The sequence below is a fragment of the Budorcas taxicolor genome, chromosome 5 (assembly GCF_023091745.1).
Source record: "Budorcas taxicolor isolate Tak-1 chromosome 5, Takin1.1, whole genome shotgun sequence".
Classification (NCBI taxonomy): domain Eukaryota; kingdom Metazoa; phylum Chordata; class Mammalia; order Artiodactyla; family Bovidae; genus Budorcas; species Budorcas taxicolor.
The window spans coordinates 54,875,365-54,888,218 of NC_068914.1; the positions used below are offsets into that span (position 1 = coordinate 54,875,365).

Below are 12,854 nucleotides of genomic sequence, written 5' to 3' on the forward strand. Positions count from 1 at the left end.
GGCATTTCTCATGATGTACTCTGCATGTAAATTAAATAAGCAAGGTGACAATATGCAGCCTTGATGTACCCCTTTCCCAGTTTTGAACCAGTCTGTTGTTCCATGTCCGGTTCTAACTGTTGCTTCCTGACCTGTATACAGATTTCTCAAGAGGCAGGTCAAGTGATCTGGTATTCCCATCTCTTGAAGAATTTTCTATAGTTTGTGTGGTCCACACAGTCAAAGGCTTCGGCATAATCATTAAAGCAGAAATAGATATCTTTTTGGAACTCTGTTGCTGTTTTGTTGATCCAATGGATGTTGGCAGTTTGATCTCTGGTTCCTCTGCCTTTTCTAAATCCAGCTTGAACATCTGGAAGTTCATGGTTTATGTACTGTTGAAGCCTGGCTTGGAGAATTTTGAGCATTACTTTTCTAGCATGTGAGATGAGTGCAATTGTGCCATAGTTTTAACATTCTTTGGCATTGCCATTTTTTGGGATTGGAATGAACTGACCTTTTCCAGTCCAGTGGCTATTGCTGAGTTTTCCAAATTTGCTTACATATCGAGTGCAGCACTTTCACAGCAGTGTCTTTTAGGATTTGAAATAGGTCAACTGGAATTCCATCGCCTCCACTAGCTTTGTTCGTAGTGATGCTTCCTAAGGTCCACTTGACTTCACATTCCAGGATATCTTGCTCTAGGTTGATGATCACACCATCATGATGATCTGGTTCATGAAGAACTTTTTGTATAGTTCTTCTGTGTGTTCTTGCCACCTCTTCTTAATCTCTTCTGCTTCTGTTAGGTCCATACCATTTCTGTCCTTTATTGTGCCCGTCTTTGTATGAAGTGTTCCCTTTGTATCTCTAATTTTCTTGAAGAGATCTCTAGTCTTTCCCATTCTATTGTTTTCCTCTATTTGTTTGCATTGATCACTGAGGAAGGCTTTCTTATCCCTCCTTGCTATTCGTTGGAACTCTGCATTCAAATGGGTATATCTTTTCCTTTCTCCTTTGCCTTTCACTTCCCTATTCACAGCTATTTGTAAGGACTCCTCAGGCAAACATTTTCCCTTTTTGTATTTCTTTTCCTTGGGATGACATCTAATCTTATCACATTGTGATCAGAAAAGATGCTTGAAATGATTTCAGTTTGTTTGAATTTACCAAGGCTGGAGTTATGGCCCAGGATGTGATCTATCCTGGAGAATGCTCCGTGTGCTCTTGAGAAAAAGGTGTAATTCATTGTTTTGGGGTGAAATGTCCTATAGATATCAATTAAGTCTAACTGGCCCATTGTATCATTTAAAGTTTGTGTTTCCTTGCTAATTTTCTGTTTGGATAATCTATCCATAGATGTAAGTGGGGTATTAAAGTCCCCCACTATTATTGTGTTACTGTTAATTTCCCCTTTCATACTTGTTAGCATTTGCCTTACCTATTGCAGTGCTCCTATGTTGGGTGCATATATATTTATAATGTTACATCTTCTTGGATTGATCCTTTGATCATTATGTAGTGTCCTTCTTTGTCTCTTTTCACTGCTTTTACTTTGAAGTAATTACTTTGAAAAATTAAAATTCATTTTATCTGATGTGAGTATTGCTACTCCTGCTTTCTTTTGGTCTCCATTTGCATGAAATATCTTTTTCCAGCCCTTCACTTTCAGTCTGTATTTGTCCCTTGTTTTGAGGTGGGTCTCTTTTATTTTATTTTATTTATTTTTTTATTTTTTTAATTTTAAAATCTTTAATTCTTACATGCGTTCCCAAACATGAACCCCCTTCCCACCTCCCTCCCCATAACATCTCTGTGGGTCATCCCCATGCACCAGCCCCAAGCATGCTGTATCCTGCGTCAGACATAGACTGACGATTCAATTCTTACATGATAGTATACATGTTAGAATGCCATTCTCCCAAATCATCCCACCCTCTCCCTCTCCCTCTGAGTCCAAAAGTCAGCTATACACATCTGTGTCTTTTTTCCTGTCTTGCATACAGGGTCGTCATTGCCATCTTTCTAAATTCCATATATATGTGTTAGTATACTGTATTGGTGTTTTTCTTTCTGGCTTACTTCACTCTGTATAATTGGCTCCAGTTTCATCCATCTCATCAGAACTGATTCAAATGAATTCTTTTTAACGGCTGAGTAATACTCCATTGTGTATATGTACCACAGCTTTCTTATCCATTCATCTGCTGATGGACATCTAGGTTGTTTCCATGTCCTGGCTATTATAAACAGTGCTGCGATGAACATTGTCTCTTTTAGACAGCATATATTGGGATCTTGTTTCTGTATCCATTCAGCCAGTCTTTGTCTTTTGGTTGGGGCAGTCAACCCATTTACATTTAAGGTAATTATTGATAAGTGTGATCCCATTGCCATTTACTTTGTTGTTTTGAGTTTGAGTTTATAAACCTTTTCTGTGTTTTGTGTTTAGAGATCCTTTAGCATTTGTTGAAGAGCTGGTTTGGTGGTGCTGAATTCTCTCAGCTTTTGTTTTTCTGTAAAGCTTTTGATTTCTCCTTTGTATTTGATTGAGATCCTTGCTGGGTATAGTAATCTGGGTTGTAGGATTTTCCTCATGTATCACTTTAAGTATGTCCTGTCGTTCCCTTCTGGCCTGAGAGTTTCTATTGAAAGATCGGCTGTTATCCTTATGGGGATCCCCATGTGTGTTATTTGTTGCTTTTCCCTTGCTGCTTTTAATATTTTCTGTTTGTGTTTGATTTTCATTAATTTGATTAATATGTGTCTTGGGATGTTTCACCTTGGGTTTACCCTGTTTGGAAGTCTCTGGGTTTTTTGGACTTGTGTGGCTATTTCCTTCCCCATTTTCGGGAAGTTTTCAAATATTATCTCCTCAAGTGTTTTCTCATGGCCTTTCTTTTTGTCTTTTGTCTTTCTTCTTCTGGGACTCCTATGATTCGAATGTTGGGGCATTTATCCCAGAGGTCTCTGAGGTTGTCCTCATTTCTTTTAATTCTTTTTCCTCTCTGCTTCATTTATTTCCACCATTCTATCTTCCACCTCACTTAGCCTATCTTCTGCCTCGGTTATTCTACTGTTGGTTCTCTCCAGAGTGCTTTTGATCTCAGTTATTGCATTATTCATTATTGATTAACTCTTTTTTATTTCTTCTAGGTCCTTGTTAAACATTTCTTGCATCTTCTCAATCCTTGTCTCCAGTCTATTTATCTGTAACTCCATTTTGTCTTCAAGATTTTGGGTCATTCTTCGTATCATTATTCTGAATTCTTTTTCAGGTAGACTCCCTATCTCCTCCTCTTGTTTTGTTTGAGTGGGCACTTATCATGTTCCTTTACCTGCTGAATATTTCTCTGCCATTTCATTTTGTTTAGATTGCTGTGTTTGGGGTGGCCTTTCTGTAGACTGGAAATTCGTGGTTCCTCTTTATTGTCAAGGTTGCTCCCTGTGGGTGGGTTGGACTAGTGGCTTGTTAAGGTTTCCTGGTTAGGGAATCTTGTGTCAGTGTTCTGGTGGTTGGAGTTGGATCTCTTCTCTCTGGAGTACAATGAAGTGTCTAGTAGAGAGTTTTGGGGTATCTTTGGGTTTGGCATGACTTTGGGCAGCCTGTACTTTAATGCTCAGGGCTGTGTTGCTATGTTGCTAGAGGTTAGTGTGGTATGTCTTGCTCTGGAACTTGTTGGCTCTTGGGTGGAGCTTGGTTTCAGTGTAGGTATGGAGGCTTTTGGATGAGCTCTTGTCAGTTAATGTTCCTTGGAATCAGGAGTTTTCTGGTGTTCTCAGGTTTTGGACTTAAGCCTCCAGCCTCTGGCTTTTAGTCTTATTCTTACAGTAGCCTCAAGACTTCTCCATCTATACGGCATAGATAATAAAACATCTAGGTTAATGGTGAAAAGATTCTCCCCAGTGAGGGACACCCAGAGAGGTTTACAGAATTACATGGAGAAGAGAAGAGGGAGGAGGGAGATAGAGGTGACCTGGAGGAGAAGAGGGGGAATCAAAAGAGGCGAGAGCATTCTAGCCAGTAATCAATTCCCTATGTGCTCTCCTCAGTCTGGAACACCCGGAGAGGTTCATGGAGTTACATAGGAAGAGAAGAAAAGAGTGAGGAGGGAGATAGAGGTAACCAGGAGGAGAATAGGGGAGTCGAAAGGGGAGAGTCCAATCTAGCCAGTAATCAGTTCCCTAAGTATTCTCCACAGCCTGGAGTACCCAGAGAGATTCACAGAGTTAAGTAGAGAAGATACGGGAGAGGAAGGAGATAGAGGTGACCTGGGGGAAAGTCAAAAGGGGAGAGAGCAATCAAGCCAGTAATCACACACCTAAGTGAAAATGGACACTGAAGATTAGATTCTTAGAGGTACAAAATTGACACCAAATACCACAAAGCAAAGATTAAAAATCTAGAGGTTACACTCTCAAAAATATTTATTAAAAATACAAAACAAAATCAATCACAAAAATTATAAAAATATATATATGAAATTTGCTTTAAAAGTAAGGCCTTTATTTGCAAGGTAATAATAGGTTATAAAAATGAAAATTAAATGAGTAATAAAGAACTTGAAAATAAAAAAAATTTTACAAATAAAAAAATGATAATAGTAAAAATATGTCTAGGAATTTCTATGGAGCTGTTGTGGGCAGTGTGGGGTCAGTTCAGTTTCAGATAGTTCCTTTTTCCAGCTTATACTTCTTCTCAAGGTTTATAAGCCCCTTTTAATCTTAGTCAATGTTAACTTCAGGGTTTTAATCCATTGCACCTGTCACTTCCAGAGCGGTTCCCTCTTCTTTGTTTATTTTGGCTTCCTCTGTTTGCAAGTCTCTTCAGTGTCTAATTTCTGCCCTGACACAAGGAGGCGAAGGTGGTCACTTATTTAGGCTCACTTGTTCAGTTGTGCTGTGGGGAGGGGGAAGGAACACTGCAAACGAATATCACTTGTGTGTATGGGGAGTGCTTGCAGTGTATGGACCATACTGGCTTTGCCCCAGCTCATGGTGCGTGTGCTCTCCCAGTCTACAATACTCAGGCTCCAGGTTGCTCTGCAGGGGTGCTGTCCAAAGCAGACCCAGCATTTCATTCACTTCCCAGGTCTAAGCCATTCAGGTTCAGGTTCTCGGTTACTCCATAAGGGCACAGACTTGGTTGGGTGTGCGTTTTGTGCCTTTCCCAGGTTTGAGCAGCTCAGGCGACCTGGTGCTTTGTGAGCACACTGTCCGAGGTGGTCTGTGCATCTTAATCACCTCCCCAGTCCTGGCTGCTTGGTTTCCCGGGTGCACTGCAAGAGCACTGTCTCAGGTGTGCGTGTGTCTCCTCCAGGGAGCTGATCTCAGGCTTCGACCCTCCTGGCAGGATCCCAGGAAGACTTGGTTAGCAGCTGGGAGCCTGCTTACAGTTTGGTGGAGGATGCCATCTCTGAGGCTGAGATTGCCCCTTGCCTTCCGACTCCGGCTGTTGCACGCCTGCCTCTCCGCCTCCAGCAGAGGGCATGGAGGGAAGAGGCCTGCATGCAGCCAGCTAACTCTCCTTTGGTATTCGCTCAGTCCTTTGTTCTGTGAACCGGTCAGGCTGTGTGTTAGTTTAGAGCCTTTTTGTGGGAAAGTTCTCTGTCTGTTTTTTTTTCTCTCTCTCTCTGGCTATCCCACAGTTTGGGATGCTATCTCACGTTAGCTCCCTCAGATTGTCCTCAGGGCATTCAGGCCCAGTCTATACCCTAAGCACCAATGATGCAGCCCGTGCCTCCCTGTCCAGTCCCCACTCATGGGTGGCGGATGCAAGCGTCTGGGCTACTTCTCTGTTGGAAGTTGCAGTTAGGCGCGTATTCTCTGGATTTTGTGTTTTTTCCACACTCCCTCTCCCCCCGTTTGTGTTGCCCTCTGAGATTCCATAACTCCCCACAGACCTGCGGTGAGAGAGTTTACCTGCTATTTGGAAACTTGTTCTCCTTCACGACTCCCTCCCCAGGATGGGTCTCCAGCCCTCTCTTTTGTCTTTCTTTTTGTCCTACCTCCTTTTGAAGGGAACAGGCTGCCTTTCTGGGTGCCTGGTGTCCTCTGCCAGCGTTCAGTTGTTTTGTGGAAGTTGCTTAGCATTCAAATGATCTTTTGATGAATTTGTGGGGGAGAAAGTGGTCTCCCCATCCTATTCCTCCGCCATCTTAGGACTGCCCCTCTTTTGTATATTCTGTTGGCTATTACTGTTGTTGATGTTAAGTTATATTATTAATATCAGTTTGCTTATCTAATGGATGTTACATAAAGTGGTGTGTTGAGGTTATTTAGGGCAGTGGGTAACAGTGGGAGCTCTGGCTTCAGACACACCTATTTCAGATCCCAGCCCTGTTGATATTAGCTGAATGCTTTTTCTGCAAGTTCCTTTAAAGACCCAATTAAGCATTGTGAAATGTGGTGTGTGTGTGTGTGTGTGTGTGTATATTTGTGCACATGTGTGTATACTCAATAAATATGGGTGACTATTTTATGGTGGGCTTCTCTTGTGGCTCAGCTGTTAAAGAATCCGCTTGTAATATTGGAGATCTGGGTTCGATCCCTGGGTTGGGAAGATCCTCTGGAGAAGGAAAAGGCTACCCACTCCAGTATTCTGGCCTGGAGAATTCCGTGGACTGTATAGTCCATGGGGTTGCAAAGAGTTGGACATGCCTGAGTGACTTTCACTTTCTTTCACTTTTCTTTTATGGCAGCATAATTTACTCTTACCTTTGTAAATTTCCTGTAGTAGCAGAAATCCCTAGTACTCATGGAAGGTAAATACAGAATCTGGTGGCTGTTCGGTTCCTCGCAGGCACACGTGGAATCTGGCCTCACTGCCCTTCCCTCTTCTGATGATGAATAGAAGCAGTGCACAGAGGGAGAGCCACCTAAGGCAAACAGGTCACCCATTCTTTCTCGATGAACATATTCACACAAAGTGATTTCTGAGCTCAATTCATATCAGCCAGGAGCAAAGAAGAGAGAGGTTTTGTGGTCTGCTTCCCAGGAGAGTCACATTTGTCTAAATGGTCCCCATCTGAAATAGGTTGAAGAGACAAGTAACTTGGGACTCTATCAATCTCTTTATTAAAGAAAGGACACAGAAGGAGTGTGGAAGAACAAAGCCTTGCATGGGAAAATAAAGGCAGGTAGAAATCAGACCATAGAGCAGACAAGCAAGGAAGGCATTTTAGTACAAAGGACAAAGGAAATAAAACCTTTGTTATAGTAAACTAATTGAACCCTGCAACATTACTTGATTTATTTGACTTGATTATGACTCAGGGATGCATGGCTGATTAGATAAAACTACATCCTAATTTTGTTTCATATGCTTGTGGTTGATGCAATTATTTTAGAAAGTATCTATTTGCTGTCCTCTTTGACTTTTATTTCAATAATGATTAATTAATTTATTGGTCAAATTTTATTATAAAAACTTAAAGTAATTTTCTTCCACCTTCTCTTATTTTATTGAAATAAATAAAGTTTGAATTGACTAAGAGTCTTCTGGCTGTTTAGAAATAATTTTGTAACATAGAACTTTCTATTATAAAGTTGCTTATGGAACTATGATTTGGATTGACTTCCATGTGACTTTGGGGGATTATTTTAGGATGATAAGCCTGGTATCACTTGTTTTTGTGGGGCTTCTTATAGTCCCAGCAGTTTTTCAAGTGCAAATGAACCTTAGTTTAGAAATCAAACCTTAGTTTAGAAATCACTGTGGATTAAATAAATGTAAAGTAATATAGCAGAAAGAGACATACAGAACTGGGTTAAAATGCTGACCCTCTTTCTTATTAGCTAGAGTACCTCAGGGTAAATCTTAACCACATGGAGTCTCAACTTTTTTTTTTTTTAAACAAATGTACTATCTACTGCATAGATGGTTGAGTATATGCAGCACACCAGTCATATGGTAGGTGCTCAGCAAATGTTCATTTTATGACTAACCCCGCTTCCCAAACCTGCTTAAAGCAGACAATTCACAGTGATTTACAGCTCTCTTCTTCCTTCTTCCAGTTTTGATTATGTTATGTTGTGTTATGTTATATTTGATTATGTTATTTGTTATAAAAAACTCATCAGTAATCAGCATAACCATTTAAAACCACTACTTTGGCTGGTTGTATAAGAATTGCACTTATCACATTTAATATAGTATAATCTATAAAAATACTAAATCACTATGCTGTACACCAGAAGCTAATATAATATTACAAATCAAAGGCTAATGGAGTTTTGCCAGGGGAACACACTGGCCATAGCAAACACCCTCTTCCAACAACACAAGAGGTGACTCTATACATGGACATCACCAGATGGCCATTAAATAAGCTATACTTCAGTTAACAACTGAAGTGAATGATACTTTAAGAAATAAAAGAAATGAGAATTTTTAAAAAAAATTGCGGTGCAGTTCAGTGAGGCACCCCTTATCTAAACAATTCAACACCCAGTGTTTACAAACTACCTCATGTGTGGGACATTTTGTTAAGACACAGGGAAGACAGTACTAGAACAAGCACATGTGAGAAAATAATAGAATCTCCCTGATGGAACTGTCACTAGGATTAGATGAATCAATGATGCATGTAAAGTGGGCGAACCAATGGCTGGGCCATGGTTAACACTCAAAAATGCTAGTTTTTGTTACTGTTTTCTCTATAAGACATTTAATGAATTACTTGCAGTTCATTGGATGAACCCTCCAATAAAGGTTTGTATAGATTGCTACGTATAGGGAGTGTGGTACAGAAAAGAATGCAACTAAAAAGATTGCATCGTTAGTGGTGAGAAATTGGATCTTTAGTGGTGAGAAAAAAATCTTTCAGTTTTCTAGGCAGAAGATGCTGTGCTCAGGGAAAGTGACTGAAAGTTTGGGAAGGTTAAGGGGAGAAATTGTGGGCTCTTTTCACTCCACCTTTACGCAACAGCTGAATGTCTGCTCTGTGCTAGACATTGGAACACAACCATTAACAGGATATCCATGGGCTTTTGGAGTGAAACTTAAAGTCAAGTGGACAACATACATATTGAATAAAGACTCACTTTACTGTGTTAGATGAACTATGAGTGAGGAAGCAGAGAACTAGGGGAGCATATGTGATTATTTATATTTGAGAGCAGAGGCAAGAAGTCACTTCTGTGTTAATATTTGAAGCAAATATTGAAGAAAGGTAGCCTTACTTCCTCTTTAATTGTCTTTTCAGAATATCTCATGTTACCCAGAAATTTAGGCTCCTGTCTCCGTTTTATTGTACTAAGCGATAGCAAAAAGTTTAAAATATTGCATCCAGTCATTTGCCTGGCCTTTATTTCTGTGATGTGAAAGATACTGTGTGGTAAAATAGGGGAGAAAGACTGGATTTGGCTCTTCCAAATGTTAGATAGAACGTGCCTACAACTGTTGTACCCAATATAGATGATTTTGAATATGACAAGATTGCTGATTTTTTAAAAAACTGAAATTGGTAGTTGATATTAAATAGCATTTGCCTCTTCACTTGAAAGGATGGCAGAGCACAAAGGAAAGTGTTACATTCCTGAAAGCTGTCCCTGTATTTGGAAAGATTGGGAGTACCTCTCAGGAGAAGTGATTGCTACACCATGCTATACCTGGTAATGAGATCTGTTTATTTCACAACTTCTCTAAGAAATTGTACTAGTTTCCGTCATGTTGTATTTACTTAATGTGATGAATTTCATCAGAAAGCAAACCAAATCTGAGTAAATATGATTTTAAAGGCCTTCAGGAGTTAATGGGAAGCTACTACCTACAGGGGGATCATTATTTTTATGCCTATTTGTTTGACCAATAAGTGAAAAATGAACTATGATAATTTGAAAATATAATGGGAAAAACATATCTCAAATTTATAAATAACAAAGAGAAGGTCATATTTGATGGAAAATTTTGTTTGAAAATAATCCAAAAGAATGCCATAAAATAAAATTAAAATACAGTTTCCTAGAAATGTGGATAAAAATTCAAGCTTGTGAATAAGTCCTATCTGTGACTGAACAACATCAACAAAAGGTATTGAAATGGACTCAAGTAAAGGAGAGGCACTGTAGTCTTTTGGCGACCGGCAGGTGTACATTTAGTTTTTCATTCCATCACCTGTTTTCAAAGTGACCCAGGCACAATTTCTAGGCTTGTTTGTGATGTCTTAAGACAGAGTGGTAAATATATGCCTTATCTATCACTGTAGTAAAATGTTATCAGAAATAATTGGCCATATTTATAAGAGCTATTGACACAGTGAATACCCTTGAATACAAACTTTCCAATACTTACGCTCCCTGAAAAATACTAATTAGAGCCACGTTTCTTGGAAAGGTAACAATGTTGATATTGTTTTCTAATAGTGTTTGTCGACGAGGAATGTTCAATTGCACATATTATCCATGCCCAGCAGTATGCACAATCTATGGGGACCGGCATTATCATTCTTTTGATGGACTGGAATATGATTATATCAGTGATTGCCAGGTATTTTTGATAAAGGTATGTCACAATTGTTATCATTGTTTGGTCGCTAAGTCATGTCTGACTGTTTGCCACCCCATGGACTGCAGCCTGCCAGGCTCTTCTGTCTATGGGATCTCCCATGCAAGAATACTGGAGTAGGTTGCCATTTCCTTCTCCGGGGTATCTTCCTGACCCGGGGATCAAACCGAGGTTTTCTGCATTGCAGGCAGTTTCTTTTACTGCTGAGCCACCTGGGAAGCCAATGTCACAATTACTTGTTTTAGTTACAGTTATGTAGAGACAATGTAAAAAGCAAGTATGGTAGATTGTGACATATCACATCCACATATCATTAGTAAAACATATAAAAGCTATAGCAATTTTAAATTAATTTCCTTAACTAATTATAAAGTTTATTATTTGTAAGTGATGAGCTAATTTCATAACCTTGCTGTGCCTCTGACTTCTCATTTGTAAAATGAGGATAATAATTGTCCCTATCTCCCAGGGGTAGTTCTCAGGATTGAATAAAATAAATATATGTAAAGCTTGCATATAGTACTTACTACTTAGTAACTGCTCAGTAAATATCAACCATTTTTATTTTTATTGGTTTAATTTGGTGAATGTAAATATAGCACATTAAATCATGTATTGGACCATGTACTGTTTATAGTTGTATCAATTAAAATGACATTATTCTCATTTCTAGACATGCTATTTTGTTGATATGTTTTGATAAACCCTGGGCTTTGTATATCTGATAGAATCCTTAAAAGTTTTAGGAAGAAGTTGCCCAAGAATAAGCAAAATAACATCTTTTCATCCACCAAGGTAACCTGTGATTTTCTTGAATGTGTGTTTTCTTCTGGGAAAGGTTTTTATGTTTTTAGCATATGTCAAGAAAGTAGGCACATTCCCATTTTGTATTAGTTATTTTAAATAAAAAACAAACAGTAAATCTATAGCCTTCCAAACTTAAGCAAAGCTCCTGCTATGTTTCAACGGAAACCATTGAGTTTCCCTTTCAGTACTATTTTTAGCCTCCTTTATGAACAGTTTTAAATTTCTTAAAGAATAAATCCCTGGGAATGAATTTGGCAGTTAGATAATTATAGAAGATGACAAGTTGCCTGTAGGGTGTGTGTGTGTGCGTGTGTGGTTTTGGTATATCTTGGAGCACAGGAAAGGCACGGTGATACATATCCATTCTATGAGTATTTGTCCTCTTCAAACAAGTATTATTTAGCAAATAATTTTACATGAGGATTTTCTTACCTCTTGAAGTTTAGGTTGTAAATTGAGAAGCCTGGAAAAGTAAAAAGCAATTTAGAGATTTGAATGCATAAACTGACACTTTTTTCCCCCCTCATAATGTTTCAGACTGATTTTATACCAAATCCTTGCTTCCCTTGATATTTAGGTGTCTCTGATATTCCTTAAGAACCCTCTTCCTTTGCATTTCTGGCTGTTATGCTCTTGTAGCCCTTCACTGTCTCTTCTGGTTTCTCCTTTGTCTCTTTGTTGCCTTTTCTTTTTGCATAAGTCCTAGACCATAGATGACGGAGTTGGCCCCTTCAGGGCAAGGACCAAACCCTAGTCACCATTGTTTTAGTAGTGCTGAGCACCATGCTGGGAACACTTGTCCACTGAATGTTTACTGAACTGGATGTGTGTGCTTGGGTCTGTCTCCTTTTCTCCCAATGCTTAAGTTCATCCACCTCTATAATCTTAACCTCACCTACAAGCTGATGAGTTCCCAGTTGACATGGACAGCTCTGACCTTCAACTTCGAGGCTGTCTTCTGACTCAAGTTCATCCCTATAATAATACACATTTTTCATTCTGTTAACCTTTCTAAGACTCACATTGCTATCGTGTCATTGCTTTTTAAGAACTGCAGCTGACTCCCATTTACCAGCTTCCATAAAATCGAACTCAGGATAATCCTTCCAGGGTTTTTCTCAGGGTATTTTTCTGTACCTGATTGGCTCTACTCCCTCAAAGTGACTTTTCTAGTTCATATTTATCTGTTCTGTGCTTACACATCCTATAATATTTGATAGTCTTCATGTCAAAAGTAAGCAACCCATTACATTCTGATTATTTTATATGTGCTCAGTTAGATCATGTATTATTTTATGTCAGAGTTCTGTGTTATACTTCTTTTGGGTTCCTCACTAGGCCTAACACAATTATGGTTGTATTATAAGAGCTAAAAAATTACTTGCTCTGCTTTTAACCATTTTTTAAGAGGGTAGAATTCAAAAAGTTACACTTAATTGGTAATCTTATATTTGTTATAAATACACATGCCTTCAGCATGAAGTATATAGAGCAGTGTTCTTAAACTTTATTATGTATGCATATAACTTTGAAATCTTGGTAAAATCTAGCTTCTGATTTT

General features: G+C 38.9%; 1 protein-coding gene across 1 annotated transcript in view; it reads left to right on the plus strand.

Annotated features, from left to right (window-relative positions):
* OTOGL (otogelin like) overlaps nt 1-12,854 on the plus strand; it is a 175,033-nt gene that overhangs the window by 69,594 nt on the left and 92,585 nt on the right. Inside the window, exons 24-25 of the mRNA XM_052640705.1 lie at nt 9,487-9,594; nt 10,345-10,483. Of these exons, the coding sequence (XP_052496665.1) occupies nt 9,487-9,594; nt 10,345-10,483 (247 nt within the window). The remainder of the gene's footprint in view (nt 1-9,486; nt 9,595-10,344; nt 10,484-12,854) is intronic.